The sequence below is a fragment of the Ciconia boyciana genome, chromosome 2 (genome assembly GCF_034638445.1).
Source record: "Ciconia boyciana chromosome 2, ASM3463844v1, whole genome shotgun sequence".
Taxonomy (NCBI): domain Eukaryota; kingdom Metazoa; phylum Chordata; class Aves; order Ciconiiformes; family Ciconiidae; genus Ciconia; species Ciconia boyciana.
Window position 1 is genome coordinate 26803771 of NC_132935.1, and position 27914 is coordinate 26831684.

The 27914-nt window shown below is 42.9% G+C and overlaps 1 protein-coding gene across 1 annotated transcript; it reads left to right on the top strand.

The window, feature by feature from the left end:
• CDH17 (cadherin 17) lies at positions 1–27527 on the top strand. Its single transcript, XM_072851200.1, has 17 exons — positions 1–45; positions 2818–2916; positions 3573–3710; positions 5246–5384; positions 6592–6750; positions 7420–7619; positions 9361–9492; positions 10602–10752; positions 11479–11694; positions 12979–13055; positions 14518–14709; positions 15934–16178; positions 18038–18168; positions 19360–19596; positions 22420–22536; positions 22643–22759; positions 27418–27527. The coding sequence occupies exons 1-17, from the start codon at positions 1–3 to the stop codon at positions 27525–27527; spliced, it is 2505 nt and encodes an 834-aa protein (XP_072707301.1).
• Positions 27528–27914: the final 387 nt, after the last annotated feature.

Consider the following 27914-nt stretch of genomic DNA (forward strand, 5'->3'; position numbering starts at 1 on the left):
ATGTTTAAGCTGTGTGGACTTCAATTTCTGCTCGTCATTCACTCAGTGAGTTACAGCTTTTCCTTTGTTTATCTGGAAGTAAACGGCAAAGGTTGCCTGCGAGCCTCTGAGCTCTAACCCGCGGGGCGTCCCAGTCAGCAGGTCAGGCTGGCAGCGTGCTGGCAGAACGGCTGTAACTCTGGGTGTGGGAGTGCGGCCCCGACACGTGTGTGACCCCATGGCCAAAAGTTAAGAAGACGTGTCAATCATTAGGAAAAAAACTTTAAAAAACCTAGAAGAAACCAATTTACCTATTTTGCCTCTTGTAGTTCCTCCTTAGATATTACTTTTTCCAGTGAGCGGATTTCACGCTAGACATGATTTAAAATTACTGCAACAAATCACCAAATAGTGAAGACATCTGTATCATGTGTTCATGTGTATTATAATCCATACATGTGCTGACATATTAAATGTATTCTAAGACGTACAATGACACATAGTTTAAGCCATGCATATTAATTACTTGTCCTCCTTATTCTATCTGTGTGAATCACTTTTCAGAGGATTTTCTGGAAGCAAAATGTATTAATTATGCTATTTATGGACCTCATCTATTAAATTCAATAGATTTACTGATGTCTGTAAAGGCTACAGTGGTAGCTTCTACTTTACAATTGAAATTAACAGAAAAGATAAAAAATGAGTCAAATTCAAGTCTACAAAAAAAATTCCTCAGAATATGGAGACCCTGGGGGTGGGGTTGATGTGCAGTAGTGAGTACCTCCTTTTTCCTTCCCATGTCAAGAGTTGCTGCCCCTGGCAGTGCCGACCCCCGTGAAGCCACTCCGCAGCTGTTACAGCTGCCTTCGAAAGGGATGCCAGCCGCATACGGGCCAAGGAGAAATCCCTATTTCCCCTTCAGGCCCCTACGTAGTGATTCATGCTGTAGACATATGTTTGGATATATTTATGGTCCACATAAAGTAATTTTAATCGACAAGAAGAGATATCTCTTACTTGCTTCACAGCCTGCCCTTTGAACCCGTTGGGTTTTATAGCGTCAGCCTTTGTTCCTCCACGGCGAGGATCATGACCAAGCAAAACCCCTCCACAAAGTGGCCCTGGGAAAAACCTCCAGGAGCCAGGTTGTGCCCACCAGTGCGACAGGAGAACAGCTGTAGCAGGTCAGATCCAGGGTCCTGCTACCTTGTCCCTGACAGAGGCCAGCAGTCAGCATTTAGAAAAATAGTAAAGGGTAGCTGTAAAGTACTCTTTCCTGGTATGTGTACCTATTCCATCACTTTTTTGGATATTTTTCTACTGTCACTAGTGCTCACTAGCATCCCTCCTCTTCCTTCCCCAGTTCGCACAATATTCTAGTTTTCCTGTTTGCAAAAAGAGTCACAAACCCTTGTAGGTGAGGCGGGCAGCATCTCTGGCTGTTTTTAAGCAGAATCTGGCGTTAGTCAAACACCACTTGTGACACACACAGCAGCGCTTTAGGGTAAATTACGCTGAACTCAGCTATGTTTTTGTCACAGCCAGAATTAAGTTTTCCCTTGGTAATATGTAAGCTATGCTTTTCTGTGAGAGGCCGAATAGCTGTCCCAGCAGCAATAGGACCAAATCCAGGGGAAAAGTCATGCAGCAGAGAACATGCACGCCTGGAGCCCAACTCTGTGGGGTGATGGACAGGGCGGCAATGGCACTGTGAATCTATAAAGCAGAATAAAGTCATTTTTACACCAGAAGAAAAGGAGTTTTACCTATGCAGCCAAATGATGGAGCCCTAATTTTGGCAGGCAGCTCCTCAGCATTGGCAAAACCTCATGATCAGGGAGAGAAGAGTAGACGTTCAGGGGAGTTTGGTCTTGCCTTTGGAAAAACAGGTAGATTATCTGAACCGTGGGCTGGATTGTCTCGTGTGCAAGGCTGCTCTAGGAGGCTGATTTTTGCTTTGCTTTTTTTGTTTGAAAGCAAGAACAGCCCTGAAACATCAGTGCAGGAGTGTGTCCAGAGATCTTTGGGCACTGGGGGGGGGGGTGTGGCATGGTTATAAAACTCATATAAAACTCATAAAAAATTTGCCAGAAAAAACACCAAGTGAAGCCATTGCCAGCCATTAGGAAGAAAACAGAGGCCAAGACAGATTTGCATGGCATTTTTGCCATGAGATAGAAACCAAAGATCAGCAGGACATGTTTGTTCTGGCTGTGGTTTGCACTCACATGCAACTGATGTGAAGGCACAGGGCCCGAGCAGCTTGCCCAGATCGCCAGGGTGCTGAGGGTGGTGGGGTAGGGGACCTGGGGAGGTCCACCTTTTTCCCTTACAAAAAAGGTTTGGATTTACTGAGGAAATTACAAGGGGTGCAGCCCCAATTCCTCCCCATCCCCAGGTGTGGTGTTGGGTCTCCCGACACTCTTGTGGCCACGGGACTGTGTGACTCCTGGATGGGACATGGCTGGTCCTGCTGGGGACACAGGGGTGATCCAGAAATGCTTTTATGAATTTCAACTTGCTCTCAGTCTACCCTCAGCTCTTCGGTGCTTCTGTTTGCTCTTGAAGGTAGATCAAATCTCATTTAATTATGTAGTGGTTAGAAAAGGGCAGGGCCCAAAGGTTTGTTTTCAAATTAATTAATAAATAACACTGCTTTTAAAAATGGATGTGCACTAAAGAACCCCGAGATGTTCAGTGCAAACCAGCAAGAGTCTCCTCCATATACTACAGCAAAATAACTTGCAAGAGGCTCAGTGATGGAGAGCTGCTGTTCGTGTGTGGTGACAGCAGGCATCCTTCAGCTGCTTTCCTCCATCGCTCTCTCTCTCACAGGCTCTGTGCCATAATTTGGGGGACCTGCATGTAACTGGGCCTCTGAAGGACATGAATTTCTCTGTTCCAGAAGGAGGGGGAATGCGCTTCATTTACCAGGTAATCAAGCGTCTCTTGGTATCCACTCCCATCAAAAACTCCATCGTTTGCACACACTGACCTCACGGGCAGTCTTGTCATCTGTGCTGGTGGGAAGAACAGTCCCCCAAGAGGATCTGAAATGAGCTTTGACTTCCTCTATCTGGGAATTCAAGAGTCTACATGCAAAAAGCAGGAGACAACCCCTTCTCTCAAACACATTTTAAGGGGATATCCTAAGACAGGGGTTAATAAAATCAGCATTCCCAGAGAATGGGTTTCCATGTAACTTGTGTCATCATTTTCCTTCAGCTCTGAGGTTTTCTTTCCAAAGCCATAACCAGAGAGGGACAGATCCAGCTCCCAGGCAAATGGAGGACGTGTGTCATTTTTTTCCATTCCCGTGCTCAGACAAAGCCCTGTCCTAAGCAGTCATTTGCTTTGGAAAGAAACCACAGTTGGGATTTCCTGCAGCATTCAGGAAATAATGTGAAAACTCCTCTGTTGAGGATCAGAAAAGAGCAGATTTGTTTGAGCAGACTCTTGGAATATCATTCCCCCAGCCAAGCACGCTGTTGGCAATAGATTTTAAAATACATGAAAGCATGAAATTATTTTGATTATGGTGAAAATGCTGAAAAAAGGATGATTTTCCCTCTGATTTTTCCTCATTCTAGTTCACATCTGAGCCACCTGCTGTGAGTTTCAGAGTGACGGGTGACAAAGATGGAATAATTGACATTGTGCCAAGGACAGGCATCCTGTATCTCAATGGGTCTCTGGACTGGGAGACCAAAGCAGTGCACAGGCTGCAGGTAAAAACTCAATGAAAAATAGGAATGGAGGGTTATTTGTATTCACCCTTTTTTGGTAAACCTGAAATTAATGGAAAACTGTTGAAATTTCAAATTCTTTCTTTTGCCTATGTTTTCAGACAGCTTTTCATTTTTAATATGAGTTTTGCTGAAAGACACATGGTTTTATAGTTCTGAAAGACTTTGCACAGGAAAAGGCTCCTTAGCACAGGAAGGTTATGTTGAGAAAACAAAAATTACCCTGATGCCAACATCAATCCTTTAATTCTCCTAATATGAGGAGGACACTTGACTGGAAGTGAAATCTGGCCCCATGAATGAGATTCGCTCGTTATCCCTGAAGACTGATAGGGTGAATTCCATGGCTGGAATGGGAAAATAAACTACTGTAATCTATTTAGGAAGATTATAATCTATTTGGTGACAAATGGTGTGAGTAAATGACATTTAGACACAGAAACACAGATCTAATCTCTGTTAGATAACAGCAGAAAGCTGTTTGGCAGATGTCGGAGGCTACTAGAAGAAAAAGCATTGTGTGCTTGTCCTGCTATTACACTCTTTTCATAAGGATCTCATTGTAAACACTGTTGGGAGTGGGACAGCGGGTAGGTGATCTTTTGGTCTCAGTATAGCCTTGTGCTCTTATTCTGTGTCAAAAATGGTATTGTCTTTTTCTGAGGCACTAGCAACTGAGAAGGAGATGATCATGAGAGGATCAATATCTGAACAGACAAAGTACATGATGATGTTTTAGCTAGCCTTAGCTATATCTTTCTAAAGTCTAGCACTTCAGGTTTAATGGTTTCCTGTTCTCAGCTCTAAAGCACCCTTGGACTGGTGTTAGAGACGACAATATTCTAGCCCCAGAAGTTATTAACCGTAAACATGGGAATCCTTTACAGACAAGAAGAAGTGATGACAGAACTGAAAAATGACAGTTGGTTAGGCATAAATGATCATGATTTCATCTATTATGTGCAAACAAAATAAAGTCTGACAGACATAATATATACTCAGTGCTTTAAAATCAAAGAAGGCTGAAAAATAAGACGTCAAATTGTTTGGAACAAAAATGTAATCAGAACTAAGAATTAAGTTTTCTTTAGAAACACTTAGATCAGCCTATTTTTCTGGTCCATGTTTATGATAGCGCACTTGAGTCCGCTATATCATGTTGGGTTTTCTCCTTGTTCTTTAGAAAGTATCTATTTCTATTTAAAGAAAATCATGAGCTGTGCAAGAATACAAGTAGTGTGCTGAGACTGGAAGTGAGAAATTGCCCTCTGAAAAGTGTTATCAGAAGCAGGAGTAGGTTATTTTGTTTTGTTGGCATTATATACCGTGGTGAATTATTGTCAGTGAGCTACCATGGTAAATTTGTCCTTGTAGATGGAACCACGCAGTGATGGCTCTCACCAGATTTGTGTCACAGTAAGAATGACTTGGCATTTGACGTCCTGATGTTCATTTATGTCTTTTAATTTACCTACATGAAAATATTTCTTTGCTGTTCCTTCTTTTTCCAAATCAAGGTGGAAAGTCTGGATGAAAAGGGAAACATAGTGAAAGGTCCATACACTGTTACAATATATGTGGAGGATATCAATGACAACCCACCAGAATTTGACCAGAAGGAGTACACTGGAGTAGTGAGGCAGAACTCCCGTCCAGGTAATCATCACAATAATTAAATATTATAGTTAATAGGAAGCTAGGTAGATTAGTTAAACAGGAAGATAAAGTGGGTGCTATACTTCAACAAGCGGAAAAAAGATCAGTTTTCCTTCCCACAGGACTGTACAAAATAAGGATACAAACATGTATAACATAATGAAAGGGCAAAGAGGTGACCACTATGTGGTGTAAAGGGATGAGTGTAATCAGAAATATTTCATAGTACTTGTTGCTTTGCAAGTATCACTTAACAGGCAAATATTGCTGCCCTCACCATTGCACTGAAAAAAACCCCTATGCTAGAAGGAGTTTAAAGTTTAAAGGTTGCCAAGACTATACAGAAAGAGAATGCTAAGAATATGTAAGTCTCTGCACATCAGTGAAATAAAATGCCAGTGTAGATATGGGCTATGTGTTTACTGTGACTGATGCTTCTCAGAACTTGGGCTGAATCTTAGTATTTAGGAGAGAGTCTTAGATTATGGATTACAGTGATCCAGTCCAGAAATCAGGAAAGTATCAAAGAGCAGTTCGAGACCCACATCTTGGAAACGAAACAAAGAACTCAGCCAGCTGTTATCACTGTGACTATGGACTCAAGAAGAAACTTGTGCTAAAGAATACGTATATAAAACTCTGTGGGGTCAGAAAACTATTCTGCAATATTTTACTGTATTCAACTGCATCCAAGTCAAAAAGATTTTGAATGTTGCATTGGTGATCAAAAGGCAAAAATTCACTTATGATACCATGCATTTCCATATTTTTTTTCACTGTATGATTGTTCCTTTAATTATAACTGTGTCACCACTGTAGGGCATTTTTCTCAAGCTACTTTGGGTTGAACTGATTTGTGTAAGGACTGCGAAGTGGCCTTAAAGAGAGATACCAGTGACCTACATTCTGGGTGCAGGCACTCTTGGGTGGTAGATAGCTCTCTGAGTTAGCTCTGTCACCTTCTTCATCAACTGGTCTTCACACCTATTGTGAACCCACTAAGCACAGCTGGTGGAGGCAGGACCTGTGGGGTGGTACACAGGCAATGTAACCTCCACACATGTGCATGGCTTACCATGAGAGATGTATTATGAAACAATGGCAGCTCCCCATAAGCTGCCTTCCTGACTTGAAAGCTCTGCTCAAATGGACTATGTGTTGAGGTTTCAGTCTCCTCTTACCACTGTTTCTTCTCTAATCTGAACAGGCAAGCCCTTCATGTACGTCCATGCCACTGACCGCGATGATCCTACCACTCCCCATGCACAGCTGACGTACAGCATTCTCCATCATTTTCCCAACCCTTATACAGAAATGCTGTTTCAGATTGACAGTGTAACTGGAGCAATCTCACCAAGTAAGATGGGTACGTAAAAAAGATTCTTATTTGTCAAAAAGCAAGCATGGGTTCTTGGGTGTACCTAAGAACAAAACAACAACACAGCTCCGATGTTAGATTCTGAATAAACGTAGTCAGTGGGACATACTCCACTGAGGCCCTGATTTTGGGGAACTTTGTGTCCTATCAAATTCAAGGGAAGTTAGCAGAAATGGAGATTGGGATCTAAAAGTACATTGAGAAGAGAGGTAGATCCTTTGGCCCTCAGGACTATGCTGAGTCATATCTTGGGATTAATTCTCTTCCTTGAAATCTAGAAAACCAAAATCAGTAACATGAAAAATGCAGAGACAACTCAGCCAGCCATGTGATCCCAACTAAACTGCAATGATTTAAAAACCCGGCTCTTCTGCTGGGCTGAACAAGTGCCTAACTGGAGTGAGGGCTGTTCAGTGATGCATCTGCACAACATGAGACCACAGAACAGAGGTCTCATACGATTACGTCCGCATGATGTTTTGCTGCATCATTCAGAGAAGCCAGAGGAAATGACTTGCTGAGATCTGGCACAGAGGCCCATCTAAGGAGTGAGCCTGGAGCAGATGAAGCAGCATGGTGCATGTAGGAGGCAATGGGCAGATGAACCATCTCCACAGCCTCTGCTTCATTTCACTTGGCTCTTTGCTCTGTCTCTAGGCTCTTATTACTTAGATCCTCAAAAGCAGGACACCTTCACGCTTGTCGTCACTGTGAAGGACATGGCAGGGATGACAATGAATGCTTTCACCAGCAGCGCCGATGTGCTCATCACTGTGAAGGAGAGCATGTGGAAAGCTCCCCCCACCATCCACATCCAAGAAAACTCAACCCAGGTCCACCCTGTCAACATCAGCCAGGTAGGGCCCTTGGCCGCGGTCCCTGCACCTCTCCTTGGTGCCACACAGTCGTTTTCTCCTGTCTAACTGTGAAGGTGTCCCCACTGCATTTCACACCAGGCTCTTCAGAAGGACTTTGGCACCTCCCAGTTATTTTTTATATGGTATCCTTTGGAAATGATCTTTAGTGCAGGTCTCATTAACTTATTGTTAGTATGAAAGTTAATGGTTTGATGGTGACTGAGACACAGTCAATACAAACATAAGAGTGACTGGACTTTACCCTTCTGTTTGGAGAGGTGGTTAGTACTGCCTGTGTATGAGAATATCCCATGGATAGAAGAAATACTTGGAGAATTTTGTTACAGTATAATGACTGGGAAAAAAAGGGTGCTTTACAAGGCTATTTGGCACAATATGAAAGATAAAGCTCTTGAGACACCCCAAGGGAGCTCCCAGACAGACATGCGGCAGTTGGGTGCCTCTCCGGAGGTGCTGCTCCTCTCTCCCGATGGGTTTCTTTGAGCGCTTCCAGCCTTGCTCTAACACCACAGGCCCTCCAGGCTTTGGGCAAACGGAGAGCTAACCTGTTGAAGGTTATTCTGAGGTTAGCTTCCATCCGCAGAAGAGCCTGGCAGGGGACCAGCTCCACTGCAACCCTGCTGTGGGCAGTCCCCCACACTCAGGGACATCTGCTGTGACTAGTTTTGTGCCATCCAGCACACCTGCTATATCAAAAGTACCTAGGAAGGACTGAAATGCCCTCCTTCAGCATCCTGCATTCCCACGGTATTCCTCTTTTCACAGTGCAAATGCAAAATATTTTGCTGATAACTGCAGACCGATAACGATGTATACATCAGTAAATATTAACTAACAGGCCAGCAGCGTTTCAGAAATGTTTGACTTTGAAAAATGCCTTGGCACTGACATCCCCAATGCCGTCATCCCTTGGACATGGCAGGATTCCTCGGATCCTGTTTGCAAGAGTAACTGACTCAGTGCTATTCCCACTGGCCTCAGTGACAGCCCGAGGAAGTCCAGAGTGAAAACAGGTGGAAGAAAAACTAATATGCAACGGTGCTCCCATTCTGGGGTCACTTGTATATAAATTTCACGTGGCGGCCAATGACATGTTGATTCTGCCTAGGGGAAAATGAAATGCAGTTGCTGCTATGTAGTACAAAACATAAACGGTAATACTGACTCCTTCATTAATTTGGCAGTCTGTTTACTGCATTTCATTTTAAATCTGAAGCACCCCACTAAAGATCCTTCATCACAGACTTTGATGCATGTAAAGAGTATGCACACACATACGTGCAGATAGGTACCGGATATTTGTTTTGTTGTTCCACATCTCTGAATTAGATAAAACAAAACAACTGGCAGGAATAGACAGTGTAAGGAGATGGAATAAATCAGTGTCAAGACATTCAAATACATATAATGCTTTCTTCTCATGTGTCACTGTTTAGCTCCATATCCCAAAACCCTTCCATAAAACAGTAAGTGTCATAGCCCATCTGGACAGCTGGAGAAACTGAGGTAAAATGGCTTCACCACAACAGTTCAGAGAGCAGAGGTGGATTATCAGTTTGGTTTTCCACAGCTCATCCTGAGAGCCTGCCAAACTCTTAATTTTCTGGTTTATGAAGCTAACAGGAATGCAGTCTTTTCTGTTTGTGGTCCAGAAACAATCCCTGTTAAATCTCAGTCTACACTTCTGACTTCCTATATTGACTTATTTTTGTGTTTTTAGGTGCATTCAAATGAACCAGATGTAATTTATGACCTTTTTGAAAAAGAAAAGCTGCCCAGGCTCCCATTTTCCATCGATCAGAATGGTGTTATTTATGTGACCGAACCATTGGACAGGGAAGAAGATGATAGTGTAAGTAAACAAATAAAACCTCATTGATGGGAGAGATCATAGCAGGAAGCTGATTATTGGTGTAGGAGTAAATATGAGAAAGCTCACTAGAAAGGACAGAGGGGAAAAAAAGAAATAAAAGCTTTGTTTCTTGTCATTTCTGTTTGGGAATGACTTGATAGATTTGAAAGCACATTCATCTGCTACACTGTAAACACCTTTCAGTTTGGTACCCTACAACATTTTTCCACAGGTCTGGCAGTAGCAATCACTGCCCACAGTGTATGTATAATGTACAACATAGAATCATAGAATCATTAAGGCTGGAAAAGACCTCTAGGATCACCTAGTCCCACCGTCAACCCAACACCTCCATGCCTACTAAACTATGTCCCGAAGTGCCACATCTACACATTTTTTGAACTCTTCCAGGGATGGTGACTCCACCACCTCTCTGGGCAGCCTGTTGCAATGCTTGACCACCCTTTCAGTAAATAAATTTTTCCTAATATCCAATCTAAACCTCTTTGGACGCATGGAGCATGGAGCAACCATGGCAGGATTGTAGGTGCATGAGCAAGAGGTAGGCAGTGGCATTTGTGGAGGGCAGGAGATTTGGATGTTTCGGATCTACTCCAGATCCCAAGGGCCTCAGGGATCTCTCCACAGCAGAAGCAGAGTTTAACTTGCAGTTGCAACTGTAAAGTTACCCTGAAGTTCCCCGTCTGGGGGTCTTTTAGACAGAAAACCCTCTGTCCCCTTTTGTTCTTGGAGGAAATTTGGGCACAGAACAGGCCAGAGATCAGATATGCTGGAGAAATCCTATCTCTTTATGTGACAGATGAATTTGCAAAGTGACAAAAATGAGATATTACTGCTTTTCCTGAATTTTTGTGAGAGCAAGTTCACAGTGCAGTGAAATATTCAGGACTTTTAAATTCTTTTGAGAACTCAGACCTCAGGCACTAAGGGGTGATGGAAGAGTTCTGAATTAAATAGAGTGAAAACACTGAACAAACATATGAAAGGATATTTCGTTTGCATGGAATGCTCCCATAGTTACACATTTAAATGCAAAATATTGTCACAGTGGACATTCAACACATCTAATCTCAATATTCTTATTGCAGTATGCTTTTTTTGTGGTCACAAAAGATAACAAGGGTGAACTGGTGGACAAGCCTCTGCAAATTCATGTTGTTGTGGAAGACATTAATGACAATCCCCCCGTGTGCCAGCAGGCCCTCACTGTAATTGAAGTTCAAGAAAATGAAGGTCTAGGTAAGAAAACAGCTTCTCCTCATTTATACACGTCATTCTGGTCTTGTTATTGTTTCCAGCTGGGTGCAAATAAAGCTAGAAATTCTGATCCCAAAGAGTAAAATGTAAATCTCCTGGAGAAATGTTTTCCTGTGCAAATAGCCCTGTTGGTTTCACTTCAATAATTCATGTGGAAAGGATTTCAATAATTAAAAAATAATTTAAAAATGCTGTTCCATTTAAAATATAAAATTGCATTTTCCCACAACCACAGTTTTGGACAACTTCTTAGAACGTAAAAAGAAAAACACCCTTTTTATTACTAATACAAGAAATACTGCTCTAAAAGTCGCATGAGCCCATTTTCCCTCATCCAGATGCTCCTCCAGCTGCTCCTCCAGCATAATGCCTTTGACTTCAATGGACCATTACCAAAAACTGTCCCTATGTCTTCACATCAGTTATTTGATTTCAAGGCTGAAGTGTCTGTTGTTACAGTCACTTCTTCTGATCGAAACACGTAGCTCAATCCTTTTGGACTTCCCCAAGCCCAAAACAGCTGGTTGGGATGCTAAAGGAAAAACTCCCAGAAGTCAAATGATTGTGTCCGTGCAGTGTTTTCCACGCAATTGTATTTTTATTGCCCCTCTGCTCTTTGCATTGGTATCACTCTTGTCAGCGTGTACCTCTGTGGAGGAATAGGACCACTGCATTGCCTGGCTGACTCCGGTCTCTCCTCTGCCACAGGAAGTAATATTGGCACCGTGTTTGCTACGGACATGGATGAGAAGGACACCCTTAACTCTCGTCTGCAGTTCAAAATTGAAAGTCAGGTTCCTTCTGTTCCTGCAAGTAATCTGTTTTTTATTCAGCAAGACACTGGGATTTTGCAGTTAACTAGCCATTTGTTAAACAAGCGCATGGCATCCAATTATTCCTTGAAGGTGCTGGTGACAGATGCAGGTATGTAACGCCTGCTGTTATACATCGGAATAATTTTGTTCACCCTGACATCCCCTGCGCTCAGTGTCCAAGGGATGGGAGGAGACCTGGAGGATTCACTGGACAGGCAGCAGCACTGAGAGCTGGCTTGCTCTGCCACGGTATTGCCTCGTCCTCGAGATGCAGGGAGGTTAACCATGATTCATAGTGCAGGTATGGAAGGAAACCAGCTCTAAGGCAGAGCGTGGATAAATTGGGAAGCTTGTTAACAAGCACTCCAGTAAGAGATTTCCTTCCACAGGGGAAAAAAAATGAAGAGATCATGATTGTGGTTTTCCCCCAAAATCTTTCAAATGGACTCACTGAAAAAAATCAAGAAATTAAACACAGCTGCTCAGAGAGTCCAGATAATGTATTTTAAAAGATTAAGAGCTGAAAGTAATCTTCAGAAAGAATCTTGTCCATTATGTAAGTTCCCAGGAGTCCTTTGTGGTTCACTGAATTGAAAGGAAATCAAACTCCATACTAAAGCTTAAAGCTTTGTGCTGGAGTCCTTATAGTCAAGCAAAACTTGTGGATGGAGGAACTGGCATGTAAAGAAAGCAGTGTGACATGTCTGTAAATGAAATAGCATCACTTAGACAGACGGTATGAAAACCTTGCAGGGGGAGAAGCTGGTGATTTGTTTTGGATGCTTATTTGAATTCCATCCAAACAGTTTTGTTTAGAATATTCCTTAACTTTCAGCTCATGAGGCACATCCGTAAAACACTAAAACCCAGCTACATGTGAATAGCACACGACCAGACAGAGTATGCTTTTAAAATCAAAACCCCCGTCGTTGTGAGTGCCCCTGCTCAGGCAGGGTTTAGATTTACATAGATCTGAAGTTTAAGTCTGGCTGTAACGAAAATGAGGGTGCTGCCTGATGGCCCACCAAGAGGACAAGGTAGCATAACAACCTGGGGCTTGCTTTTTGGCATGCAAAAGTGGTATTGAGAAAGCTAACACAATTCATAGCTATCCATCGTCCTGGTAAAGGGATACGATTAAAAAAAGTGAGGGAAATGAAATGAAACAGGATGGGACAATGCTGAAGAAATTGGGAAGGTGAACTGTAAGATAGAGAGTAAGGCTGTCACTGATCAAGAGATATTGGAGATCAAGTGCTTCTTACAACAGCAGGACTTTGCTTGGATTGGGCAACCTAGCAGCACTCACTTTTGCTCACAATGAACTCTTTTGGAGGAAAGTTATTTTCGGCAGAAGGGTTGCCATGACGTTGTTTGTTCTCTTTCCATGCAGTATTCCAAACACACTGTGATGTGCAAATACATGTTATTGACATCAATGATCAGATTCCCATCTTTGAAAAATCAGATGTGAGTATTTTTAACACTGTTTTTGATGTCCCAATAACTTTTGACAAATGTTTGAGCATATGTTCAATGTCTATAGAATGTCAATGGGAAACTAACAATTTACAGAAGAAGTAACAGAGCAATCCACTAGTGAAAATAAAGGCAAGCTATTGCTGCAAAGGCTGCATATAAGCTCTATCTAGACAGTGAACAGTGGAACTGACTCATAGTTAATTCTGAAATATAAGGTAATTTGCTCAGTGGAAAACTATGTGTACAGAAAGAAATGATTCTATTAAAGCAGTTTATTCCGGAAATGTAAGTTCTGGAGGGAAAGGGGGAAGAAAAGGCTTTAAAATTAATTAAAATAGCTAAATGGAAAAAGTCTAACATCTCCCAAGTTCCCTTCCAAACACAATATTAATGTATCCAGAAAAGCCAGAAGGTGAATGGGAATCAAAGGCTCTATTTGCTTTAACCAGAAACAATTGTCCAGTGATCCATGCCCAAACGCATACCTGCTGGCCCTTGTTCCGGAACGGGTGTCAGGCTCTTGCCTCTTCCTCTGGTGGAGGTGCTGGCATCTGGCAGAGAGACCTGCAGACCTTCCGTGACTTCTGCCTGCTGGCCCAAGCCTCCCTGCAAACTCTGCAGTGGCTGGAGTGTCTACATTTAGGTGTCTAAGCTCCCACCATACTTGTAGGCAATGTAGGAGGGTGGGCTCAGGAGAGCTGCCTGGCCCATCAGGTGTAGGTGTCCTCTGGGGGAAGCTGTGTTGGTTTTGGGGCTTTGCTGACTGCATTGCCCAGCTCTCTGTTGATGATAACGGGAGCTTAGACACATGCAGACTAGGTGCCTACATAGCAGGCTGTTGACTTTCTCACCTCAAGGTCTCAGCCCAGGACCTGGTCTCAAGATGAGACTGCTGGGTCAGGGCACACATCAAACAGAGCAAATGGAGCTGAGCTGCTAATGTGGCAATGGCCTATGGTGCATGGAGCAATTAAATATATAACAGTCAGTGGCTAGGGTGCTCACTGGGTACAGAGGAGGTACTGTCCCTACCCTGTGAGCATTGCATGAACGTGGAGAGGAGGTAAAGGTTTGGGACTGTTGCTGTACTAGTAGCTTACCCACTGATAGAGATCCCATCACCTTTGATAAATGTACGGCTAAAAAGGGGGATATAGCAACTTTGCAGAGGCTCTAGTGCCCATCTTGCAGCTCTGGGTTCCCCTGGGCAGTGAGGTAGCTCACCTGTACTGCTGCAAGGCACTTCACTAGTGCTTTTGTACATCTCTCTAACCTGGTTATGTCTCTGCTGTGGAGTGCGCCTACTACTTCCCTCCCTCACACGGCTGCTGTGGGTTAAAAGACATCCGTGCTTGTAGGATGCTTCATCTGAGCGCTTGTTGTAGCGCTCAAGTTTTTATCCGCAGATGGTGCTCGGTGTGTCATGTTTCAACGATCTCTCTCTCCTCAGTATCACAATGTGACTATTGCAGAAAGTGAACCGGTAGGAACAGTGATATTAGAAATTCAAGCTACCGATGGAGACGAGCCTGACACAGGGAGCTCCTACATCATTTACCAAGTGAAGGAAGGAGATCCAAACAACACATTCATCATAGAGACAGATCCTGAAACAAACCGAGGGTTCGTCAAGATTAACAAGGTGAATAGATGGGTTTATTCTTCTCCTTTATAGAAACAGATATATGTCATAAACAATAAATGCCCTGGTGATGATTTGCAGGGGGGGCATTGGCTGGTGGTGGGGTGAGGACACCCTAAGCATGGTGCAGACTGCAGGAGGCCCCACTCTTGGGCTCAGATGCTATGCCTGTGCAGTGCTCAGGCACATCTATCCTACTGCCTTTGCTGTCCCCTACCAACCCACTGCCACCAGCAGCTCCCTCCACTGGCTCTGCTGGTGGCCCCTTCTCCAGCAGAGCAGGCTCTGGCTGATGAAGTGGGTCTTTATGTACCATAAAGAAAAAAAAAGCTTTATTTGAGTGATTTTGCAGCAGCGTTTCCGGAAAAGATAAAGCCAGCTAAATGTTTCCATGGGCTATGGTCGTGGTGGTGGGCTGTCATGGGGCAGATCCTCCTCCTTGCTGGTGCTCTGGGCCATTGGTGGCTTTTGCAATGGGAGGTGCGAGTGAGTCTCAATGTCAGGATGGAGAGGCAGTTTGTTCCTGCTGAGGCAAACATTAACTGTGACAAAGCCAAGGTCAGCGGGTGCTGCTGTGGGTGATACATCTCATATGTTGAATGCTGGAGACAGGAATATAAGGCACACTTTCTGTTACATCCATGAATTTCAATAGCAAAAGTGCTCTCCCTTTGAAATTAGCCTTCTCAAAGGCGCTTGAACTATGGGTCCAGAAAACCTGTCACTCATTTGCCAAGGGGTGACGTGTTGTTGGCATCCAGTTCACCTGCTGCCAGCTGGGCCAAGGGCAGGCAGATGCAGCGTTTGGTGGACCATCTTCAGGTTCAACCGCAGCATCATTTTTTCCCAAGGAGGCAATTGTGAGAAACTCTGCGGTGTAACAACCCTCACATGACTTTTGTCATCCGGAGGTCACCCGAGGCCTTCTCGTACAGAGCTATAAATACTATTGCTGTAAACAGGATATAGTTATTAAACTTAGTCAGGCAGGTGGCAACATTATTAGAAAATGCAGTTGCTGAGGAGGCCTCCAAACAGGCATATGGTTTCATTTAAATTGACCGTTCCCAGTGTCATTTTGCTCCTGACAGCTCTTCCTTATTTTGTCTGTATCTGGGATGCAATCTCCTCCTTGAGAAGAGGGGCACTCTGTGGTTTCCCATGGGAGCTCCCCACAGCAGTGGGGCTGTTGCTTAAAGCATCTTTTTCTTCTAATTTATCCAGGCTCTTGATTTTGAAGCAGCTCCAATGTACAACCTGGTGATCAATGCTACAAACCCCGAACCGCTGGTGCCAGGCGTGCAGTACAACTCAAGCTCCCTTACCTTGTTCAAAGTTTTCGTAACAAATGTGGACGAGCCACCTGTTTTCCTCAAGACAGTTTACAAAGGAGAAGTGTCTGAAGACATTCCTGTCAATAGCCTGGTCATGACAGTGGAGGCCTATGATCCTGAGGGGGCTGCTGTACGGTAAAAAAGAGTGATCATTATTTATTTATCGAATTTAGGATTTAGAAAATTGTTCTAAAAGAGGTACAAGGAAAACATGCCCAACATTTGGCATTCAGGAAAAGACTTTTTTTCAAAAGTCTCATCTCCTAGTAGAAGGTGGAGGTGTGGTGGGGTGGGCACTGGTGACCCACCTGCAGCAGACTGCTGGGCAGTGCTTTTCTAACCAGCTTTCTCTCTGTGCTGTGACAAGCATCAGCCAGTGGGGCCCTTGAACCAGGAAACTAAAAGAGAAGAAGGCCAATATATGTGTCCTGGAAAAAGGCAGAGCTGGTCTGAGAATAACAGGGTTTCCACATCCATAATGCCTTTAACAAATGAATGAAGCACATACTGCATACCCCTCGGAACAGTAGGACAGTAGCTGCTTTTCATGTCACACCGGAAACCACACAGGGCTTTTTCTCCACCAAAACACACAACCTGTAGTGAAGCTCAAGTCTATAATTGACAATTAATTCATTTTATTTTCCAACTGCCAAAGACGATATGCCTACTTCCACTGCAGATGCAGAGCTCTGTGCAAGACAACTCCTATGCTTGTGAGGGGGATGCAAAACCTCAGACTGGCTCGTTTGGTGGCCCAATGCCATGTTGTATGGTCAAGTGACCTTGAGCCTCCACCAGCTCATGGATCTATGCACAGTGCAGTGTTGCATGGTGTAAATGTACCTTACACAGTAGAGTTGGACAGAAGAATTATTTGTGGCTCTTGCTGCACTATTCCCAGCTGGGATACTGAACAGATCAGCCCAAAACAAACAATCCTTGAAATTTAACTAAAATTCAGCAAAACACCAAGTAGTTAATGGAGTTACAGAATATGACTGTTAGGCCTCCCAGTTTTATTCCCAGAGGTTTCTCATCTGGCTTTCTACTTTCCCCTAACTTTTGGGAACTTAGCATGTTTGGCCTTCTGTCAAACTGGTTTGAAAGTGAGCCACATAGTCCAGAAGCTCTGGGGGATGATGACAGAGACAAATGACAGGAATTCATATTTCCATAAACCACATTTCTGCTAAAAAATAGGTTAAAGGACATTTTTTAAAAGTATAAAAAGTAAAAGATGTACAAGCATGTCAGCATGCTGTTTTTAACGCAAGGGGTACTGCAAGAACAAAAGCGTTGAATGAGAAGGTCAGGTCACATCTACTGAAGCAAATGCCTGTGCTTTAACTGGGTGATATGTTCATGGTTAAATTTGTATAAGTAAATACCCAGAGACCTTGGGGTTTTTTTAAACAATAATGTAAAGGCAATTATGTGCTTATGTTTAAAGCACCCTCTGTTCCAAGGCTGCCCCGATGGTAATTACAGGCTGCTCCAGACTGGCAGCAGATAACCACTGCAGTCTACCTTGGGGTCCTGGCCCCTTGCTGATCCAAAAAAGGGTGCCTGGCTGCACTGCTCCCTCTGCCCCCCAGCCTTTGGCTTGTGCCCCCATCAGAACTGAGGCATTGGCAATGTGATGGGGAGAGAGGGACATGGGGTTGGGACAGAGTGCACTTCTGGACCAAAAGCTCAGGAGCACCCCAGGTTTCCCAGTTAGGAGGAAGGTGGAGCTGCAGTACACAGGCTGGAGGAACAGTAGTGCTCCCACGGTTCTGCTCTCACTCTTTATTCTCAATGATTTTGGCCTCCCTTCCTCTATCTGTCTCTCCTGGTTGGCTGTAGTACTGGGACTCTTCCAAGAACCCTCTCTTAGAGTACGATTGTAATCAAGCCACTTGCCTAAAATCAATAAATAAGTATTTGCTTTGTCAGCAATTTTTCCTGATTTGGAATAGTATATGTGAATTTTTTCTTATTTCTTTCCAAAGATACTCCTTAGAAGGTGACATAAGGAAATGGCTGAAGATTGATTCAACCACTGGGCATATATACACTGCTTCCACTTTGGATCGAGAACAGGAAGAAATCTACACAGTTGATGTTGTTGCATCAGAGCTAAGTAAGCTATGAAACAACTACATATACACACAGAGGAATCCCCTGCCCTTACTGCTTTATGAGGAATTATCATACTTCCCATGACTAAACCCATGAAAAGTACAGGAACATGTGATGTATCCTTAGAAGTATATATTTCTTAAGAATTTAACTTTCTTAAAATAAATCTTGGTGTTGTAGATAATGAGGATTAAAACAGCTTTCATGAAGTTAGCTATCATATGTCATTATATTTGTGTGAGCCACATGGCATACAGAGAAGGTTAGAATTTCTTCAGTATTTTCAGCATCAACATTTTCTGCCACTTTTTTTCTCTACAGCTATAAATATTTTATTCTTTCTTGTAGGTATGTTTAGGCTTCCTGAAAACATACCTGGAGAGTAACTTGCAACCTTGTACAGGATTTCATTTTATTATGAATAAAACTAATACACTAGTTAGTCTGAAATATATTAGGGCTCCTAGTTCCAGCCATTAGAATCTTTCAGATAGTGCATCTGGGGAGATTTCATTATGTGATTTACATTGAATAGGGGTTAAAAACTCTGGACTATATCTGATTGAGTGAGGTATATATCTAGATTTCCCTTATTAAACACAGATAAACAATAATGCTGGCCACTGTTTTGGGCGATATGGGTAAAGATGCAGTTCCTGTGTGTCAGGAAAAAGGAGTGCTTCCTTGAGCACCTAGATGGAGTGGGGCTGTTCCTGCAGGAACAGGCTGGAGAAATGATAGGGCTCTGAAAGCTCTTCTTGGGCCCCCTCTCTTGGCCTCAAGGCAGAAGATTGACTTGCATTTCCTATATATAGAAGAGAGATGGGAAACTTAAGGAGTTTCATGCTTAAAAGAGTGCTTTAAAGAGCACTGGTCACCTTGGACATGACCACTTACCAGATACGATGGACGTGACTACTTACTAAATACAATGGTCTATCTGCCTCCTTTCACTTGCTAGTGTTCTGTAGTTAGCAAGAGTTGGGAGTAAATAAACCACACTTTTTAAAAAGTGGTGGCGGCTACCATGAGTCCCTCAGGCCTCCTGAGACCTTGCCTCTGCAGCCTGCAGACAGAATACCACCTCCCACTGCCTGCCTGATGGTGTACCTATACAACAGCTGCAAATGCAACAACCCAGCATGTAAGTCCAAGATGTGCATGTAACTTTGCATTCTGTCAAACTCTGCAGACAATACAGCTCAGAAATCCAAAACAACCTTGATACTACACTTACATGATGTGAATGACAACCCTCCACAGTTAGCTATGGATTATCCTCTTTTCTTCTGCCACCCGCTCATTGGAGGAGAGAGAGCTTTCATTCAAGCTACTGATGATGATGAACAGTTGTATTATTCAAGATTTACTTTTTCTCTCGTGGATGATATGAATACAAGAAATAATTGGGAAATCTCGAAAGTTAATGGTAAGTTAATAAAGCTATTCTTATAATGATACGGGACTCTCCAAGTACTCCGGGAAATATAAAGAAATATTGAACTCCTTTTAATTCCTACTATTGCATATCCAGTATTCCATGGAGAAAAAAATTACGTTGTTGAGAAATTACATGCATTTTGGCATGTATTTATTTGAACACCTAAGTCATTAATAATTTTTTCAAGAGATACATCTAGTATGTTGTAAGCTAAAATTTCACTAGTACTTACAAGAGAAGAAACACATAAGAATAAAATGTACTGTCTGCTTAAATGAATACAAATCACTTCTGCTAAAGAAAGAGAACAGTTGCAAACTGTCTATTTCTGACATTTCATGTGCAAAGGGAAGTCATGCCTCACAAAACAACTGGAGTTCTTTGAAGGTGATCAGTAAGCACATGGGTAAGTGCTTGGCTGATAGAGCCTGTCCAAATTCCTAAAAGACGTTTGAGGAAATGTCCCACTAGAGAAAGCTGGGTTGCCACGATATGAAAGGGACAAGTTTTGAAAGGATAAATAATAATTTAAAATTCAGGAGCTGGAGTAAATTGTCAGCTCTTGCACTGAAGGAAGTTCATGTGTGGTTTTCCAAAGGGGTTTTTGCTAGGAGCTGTGTAGGTCAATAAATATGGGTGCGCAATGAAGAGGCAAAGTTTACTCTTTATACAAAGTTATCTGAGTAGGAACCAAGTGTGAAGAATTGCAGAACATCCTTGCAAGACTGAGTTGGTTGAACAATAAAATGGCAGATTCAAATGAACCCTGGACTCCCAAATTCACGTTTGAAATTGTGGGTGCTGAGCTGGCAATTACAAGTCAGGAGTGAGACCTGTAAGCAGTTCCATGAAAATGTGAGATCAAATTATCAGTAGTGTTCAGAAAAGCAGATCAAATATTGGGAATTACTAGGAAAGGAACAGAGAAGAAATCAGATAACATCATTATGTTATCTGTTATTTGGGGAGGTCCCAGTTGACTGGAGATTAGCAAATGTGATGCCCATCTTCAAGAAGGGCCAGAAGGAGGACCCGGGGAACTACAGGCCTGTCAGTCTGACCTTGGTACCGGGGAAGCTGATGGAGCAGATCATCCTGAGTGCCATCACACAGCATGTAGAGGATAACCAAGGGATCAAGGCCAGCCAGCATGGGTTCAGGAAAGGCAGGTCATGCTTGACCAACCTGATCTCCTTCTATGACAAGCATCCTGGCTTGTATCAAAAATAGCGTGGCCAGCAGGACTAGGGAAGTGATCGTGCCCCTGTACTCAGCACTGGTGAGGCCGCACCTCGAATACTGTGTTCAGTTTTGGGCCCCTCACTACAAGAGAGACATTGAGGTGCTGGAGCGTGTCCAGAGAAGGGCAACGAAGCTGGTGAAGGGTCTAGAGCACAAGTCTTATGAGGAGTGGCTGAGGGAACTGGGGTTGTTTAGCCTGGAGAAAAGGAGGCTGAGGAGAGACCTTCTTGCTCTCTACCTGAAAGGAGGTTGTAGTGAGGTGGGGGTCGGTCTCTTCTCCCAGGTAACAAATGATAGGACAAGAGGAAATGGCCTCAAGTTGCACCAGGGGAGGTTTAGACTGGATATTAGGAAATTTTACTTCACTGAAAGGGTTATCAAGCATTGGAACAGGCTGCCCAGGGAAGTGGTTGAGTCGCCATCCCTGGAGGTATTTAAAAGACGTTTGGATGAGGTGCTTAGGGACATGGTTTAGTGGTGGTCTTGGTAGTGTTAGGTTTACGGTTGGACTTGATGATCTTAAAGGTCTTTTCCAACCTATGCGATTCTGTGATTCTGTGATTATGCCCCTGTATAAATCCATGATTTGTTCAAATCTTGAACTCCGGCCTCTCCATCTCCAAAAAGATGCAGTAGAACTAGAAACAGGTTCAGATAGGGCGACAAGGATAATAAGAGTTATGGAGTAGCCTGATATAAGGAAGCGTATGGAAGCAGCAAAGTAAGTTACTACTTTTTAGCTTGGAAGATAGTAGGGAAAAAAGTACAACAGAGGTCTATAAAATCATGAATACTATGGTCAGGGTGGCCAAAGATTCATCGTTTGCCCTCTCTTCCAGTACACAAACCTGGGAGCCTCAAATGAAGCTGATGGGAGTTATTTCCAGTGCGGATAGAAGGAGGAGGTAGTTGACTGTGGAACTTGTTGCCACAGTGTGTTGTGTATGTAGAAAGTTTCTACAAGTTCAAAGCAAGAAATGACATCTAGCTCAAGAAGTCCCTGAGCTGAAGATGGTTGAAGGCTGGGAGAGCATTAGGAGAAAACGAAATACAAGCTTGCTTTTTTATTGTAATCTCCACTTATTCTAGAGACAAGATACTGACATTGATAGACCTTTGGTCTGATCCCAATGGTTGTTATAGTCTTACTTTTCCAAGTTTTTAAAGAGTCTTAGATGTGACAGTGTAAGTGCGCTAGAATGATGGTCTGTCCTACTAAGTGATCTTGAGAACAATTTAAGTTGGTTATGGCTTCTATGAGTATGGGGGGATATTCTTGCTTTAGATGTGATGCTATCAGTGTAGCACTACCCAAGATCAGATCTGGCCTGCTGTAGAAGTTAGGAAGGAAATTCTCTGACAATATTATGCTGAAAGCCAGACTAGGCATTCAGACGGTCTCTTTTGACTTAATGTCTGCAAACCAATGAGACCTGGGAAAACATGGGGGAAAACAGGAACTACCATCATGTGCAAAGCAGCCTTAAAAAAGAACATTTGCAGCTGGTATGAATGTTGAGCTAAATTTCTTTCTTGTGCTGACATGAATGTCCCATTTCCTACTTACAGCTACTCATGCTTACCTCTCTCCGAAACATGCTAACTTTGAAGAGAAGGTGTATAATGTTCCAGTAATAATTAGTGACAATGGAAAACCACCTTTGGAAAGAAAAGTGAATCTTGAAGGTATACTATGCACAGAATTATTCATTTCAAGACAACAGTTACACTTATGAATAATCAAACTGGACTACTAAACTTCTCATTAACCTCACGGCATTTCTTTTTGCAGTAAACATCTGCAAGTGTTCAAGTGAAAAGTCGTGTTTTATCGAAGTACAGCGTGAGCACTCCTGGCCAAGCACAGGCCAGGCAATTGGGATTCTTATTGGGGTCCTGCTCATCATTGGTAGGTCACTTTTTCTTTGTTGATATGAAGCCAGGTCTCTGAGATATGATAGTGCTGCTGCATTTCTGACACTGATTCACTTGTTGGGTGAAAAGATGTCATGAATGTTGCATAAAGACCAAAAGAGGGAAGATCTCATGATTGTGTATCATGATTGCTGCAAACCCATGACTTGGGTGTCATGCTTACAATGTTTGTACCTGTAGCTTACAATTATTATTTTATTCACCTGTTTCAGCTTTGTAGGTTTCCATGTTTCATATGGAGAATGTTGTGGTTTAGCCCCAGTTGGCAATTAAGCACCACACAGCTGCTCACTCACCCTTCCCACCATGATGGGAAGGGGGAGAGAATCGGAAGAGCAATAGTAAGAAAACTTGTGGGTTGAGATAAGAACAGTTTAATAATTGGAACACACACACACACACAAAATAATAATAAATTGTAATGAGAAGGAAAACAACAAGAGAGTGAGAGAGGAACAAAACCCAAGAAAAACAAGTGATACAACTGCTCACCACCCCCTGACTGATGCCCAGCCAGTCCCCAAGCAGCGATCACTGCCCCCCAGCCAACTCCCCCCAGTTTCTATACTGAGCATGACGCCATATGGTATGGAATAGCCCTTTGGTCAGTTGGGGTCAGCTGTCCTGGCTGTGCCCCCTCCCAGCTTCTTGTGCCCCTGGCAGAGCAGGGGAAGCTGAAAAGTCCTTGACTGGTGTAAGCACTACTTAGCAACAACTAAAACATCAGTGTGTTATCAATATTATTCTCATACTAAGTCCAACACACAGCACTACACCAGCGCCTAGGAAGAAAATTAACTCTATCCCAGCCGAAACCAGGACAGAGAATTGCTTTGAGTTGTGGGAAACTGGCATTTACATGAACAAAGTACAGTTACACTGTTAAGCGGTAGTGAACAGTATTATGTTCTCATAGGCATGAGCTGATGCAACTTCAACAAGTAGCTTAAAACTTTTTCCAAAACAAGACAAAAATTTTTTTTTAATTAGAATAGAATAGAATAGAATAGAGTCATTTCAGTTGGAGGGGACCTACAATGATCACCTAGTCCAACAGTCTGACCAGTTCAGGGCTGACCAAAAGTTAAAGGATGTTATTAAGAGCATTTTCCAAATGCCTCTTAAACACTGACAGGCTTGGGGCATTGACCACGTCTCTAGGAAGCCTGTTCCAGTGTTTGACCACCCTCTCAGTAAAGAAATGTCCAGTCTGAACCTCCCCTGGCACAGCTTTGAACCATTCCCATGCATCCTATCACTGGATACCAGGGAGAAGAGATCAGCACCTTCCTCTCCACTTCCCCTCCTCAGGAAGCTGTAGAGAGCAACGAGGTCGCCCCTCAGCCTCCTTTTCTCCAAACTAGACAAGCCCAAAGTCCTTAGCCACTCCTCGTAGGACATTCCTTCCAGCCTTTTCACCAGCTTTCTTGCCCTCCTCTGGACACGTTCAAGGACCTTCACATCCTTCTTAAATTGTGGTGCCCAGAACTACGCACAATGCTCAAGGTGAGGCCACATCAACACTGAATACAGCAGGACCATCACCTCTTTTGACCAGCTGGTTATAGTGTGTTTGATGCACCCCAGGATGCGGTTTGCCTTCTTGGCTGCCAGGGCACACTGCTGACTCATATTGAGCCTGCTGCCAACCAGCATCCCCAGATCCCTTTCTGCAGGGCTGCTCTCCAGCCACTCCTCTCCCAGTTTATACTTGTGCCTGCCATGACTCCATCCTAGGTGCAGAATCCATCATTTGGACTTGTTAAATTTCACCCCATTAATCATAGCCCAGTGCTCCAATCTATCTAGATCCCTCTGCAAGGCCTCTTGTCCCTCAAGAGAGTCAGCAGCACCTCCCAGTTTGGTATCATCAGCAAACTTGCTAATGGTGCATTCAACTCCTGCATCCAGATTGTTGATAAAAATATTGAACAGAACTGGCCCTAGAATTGAAGCCTGAGGAACACTACTGGTGACTGGTCGCCAGCAAGATGTAGCCCCATTCAGTAAAACCCTTGGAGCTCCACCCTTCAGCCAGTTCTTCACCCAGCACACCGTGAATCCGCTCATCCCACAGTTGGACAACTTGTCCATAAGGATGCTGTGAGGGACAGTATCAAAAGCCTTACTAAAATCCAGAAAAACTACATCCACTGCCTTCCCTTCATCCACTACGTGGGTGATCTTATCATAGAAGGATATCAAATTAGTTAAAGAGGACTTTCCTTTTGTGAACCCATGTTGATGGTGCCTTATGATTGCATTATTCTTTAAATGCCTTTCAGTAGTACCCAGTATGATCTTCTCCATAATTTTTCCAGGAACTGAGGTTAGACTAACAGGTCTGTAGGTCCCTGGGTCTTCCCTCACACCCTTTTTGTAGATTGGAATAACATTGGCTAGCTTCCAGTCAGCAGGGACCTCCCCAGACTCCCAACACCTTTGGTAGATGATCGAGAGGGGTCCTGCCATAACATCCTCTGGCTCCTTCAATATTCTTTTTGTCAATGTAAGTGCAAAAGTAGTGAGGATGACTGTTGATGGGATGCAGTCCCCTAGGAAGCGAAGAGCAAGAAGAATTCAGTGCTCAGTCCTGTGTGATTTTTGAATGTGATGGTCACAAAAGCCAGACTGGAAAACTGTGACTCAGCTGTAGAGAGGAAAGGGAGTGTGAAAGACCCATGGAGAAAATCAAAGAAAAGGAATTAAATATGTTACAGACCTCATATTCAAGAGTCGGATTAAATTAGTGGATAAAACGGAAAAAAACCAAGAACTTATGTAAGTTACCATTACTTCAATTCTAAAAGAAAAGAGAATGAGCCCCCAAGAACAAGTTCAGTACCTGAAAAGATAAAACCAAAGCTCTGTGTTGACTTTCTTTTGTAATACACAAACCCCCAAAACAAGAGGAAGTGCCGATGCATGTGATGCATATGTGTTAGTCTTTTGAAGACAAAAAGAGAAAAAAGAATTCAAAGAACTTAAAATGGAAGCCATACTCAGATCATGTGATCGACAGAGAAACCCCTCAAACTGCATCTTTATCATCTCTGTTCAAGTTTCTCACATCCCTTATTTCTGCATAATGCCTTAGTCTGATCCCTCACTTCATATAGTGCCACATTGAAGTGAAAATTATGTTCAATAACTGACTAAAGATGTTTTCATTACAAGACAGCTGGTCAGCTTCAGAGAGGACAGTAAAAGTTGCTACTGCTTTATGACTTTTAAAAAACACAGTGTTTGTAGCTCATGAAGGATTTTTAAAAGAATTCCTGAAATGAATACGCAGGTTTTTTCAATAGCAAATTTTTTTCACTGTAAAGGCAAAATCAGATTATAGCCTCTCAGGTAGATTTAACAGGGATCAGAGATGGGCAAGGAAAAAACAATGAATGAGAGGTATGTAAAGATTTTATGAAACCTGCGGAAATTACAAACATTGAGTTTGGCCTTGAAGCTCAGAAGATATGACCATAAAAACAGCCGTCTCTTGGGGGCCTGTCTGACACCAGAATTAATTCCTGCATGAGCTAAGGACTCTCTCAGACCTCAGCACCTTTCATTCCAAGAGCAAGGATGCTCTGTAATCTCACTTTCTATAAAAGAAACACAGAGCATAGACACTGGAAAACAAAATATAACAAAACAAAAAATACACCCCAAACCCTCAGCCAATCCATTCTGATGGGAGAAACTCTTTGATTAAGACAAACTGTGTCTCTCCTGGAAGGTATTTCTCCCACTGAGAAGCAGGTGAGAGAATAAATATCATGTGGCAGAAACTAGGGATGTTCCTTGATTAATTACTCAGATACCACAAATATGAATGTAAAATAAGAACTACAGAACAGATATTCAGAGCAATGAATGGGGCAAGGGGAGTAGCTGAGCACTCCTATATACTTTAGTAGAGGAACAAAGAGATGTTGAAAGTGATAGATAATCTAACACTGATAAAGAGGAAATAAATTTACATACAGTGTAACGAGTTTATCATGATTTAAAAAGATCAAACATATATACACACAAATATATATATGTATATATGCATATGAAGACATCTAGACACCTTGGACTGGATATGACAAGTGATGATAAAGGGTATAAACATTTCTAATCCTGGTCAGAAGAAAATCTCAGACATTCTTGGCCATAGGTGGACAAATCTCTGGGGTCCATCAACTATTCCTAACAGATACCAAGGAGTTCCTGAAGAACAATTTTGCTATCAGCAGTCTCAGCTTTGCTGTGACAGAATTACCATTCCAGTAGGAAAAAAAACCAAAACCAACCAGTGACTACAATTCAAGACATACATGACAAATCACTACTCAAAGGGAGGGGGGCTAAAAAAGACACTTTGCCACCTGGTCAGATCCTAGAGGAGAAGTTCTCCTTTGAGGGAAGTCTCCTGAGCCCTGAGGCATCTGACCCTGCCCACCAGTGCCTCGGGTCCCTGAACACGCTGTTGGTCCAACGCTGCATGGTCATTCCCCGAAGCCATTTGCTTCTGTTCAAGAGGTAAAGCAGTACGGATATTACAGTGTGGGTGTCAGATCCTTTGCTGAAATACCTTTTCAGAAAGTTTTCTCTTCCCTTTACTGATGAGTGCTCTCTGTTTTTCAGGTTTTGTTATCGGGGGTGTGTTTTTTCACATGAGATACAAACAGAAAAATGAAAAGAAGAGCCATCAGAAAGATGTACAGGATAAGTCTGAACTCAATAGACTGACTTAATGACTGTTTCATCAAGAGACAAAAATGCGCTTTGGGTTGGGAAGGAGTGAGCTTTGTAGATCCCAAAGCCCAGAAGTGTACTATCACAAACTGAGGATACAAACATGCAGGCTCCCAGGGTTTTGTCCTCACTTTTGTAGGTAATGCTATTCAGTCACAGAACAAAAAACATACATACACTTCAGCAGCAGCCATTAATAAGAATATCAGCTTTGACTGAAGTGTGAACTCATGACAACACTAAATGCTAAGCTCCTGCAAGGATCAATACATGGGACCAGCCTTCTTTCTTTGGCAACTGAAGTAAATATGGACTTTCCAGAGGACTACATTTTTTCTAACCAACATCTTTGGCTCTTTCCATCCCAGTAAGTTACTGAATAGCAG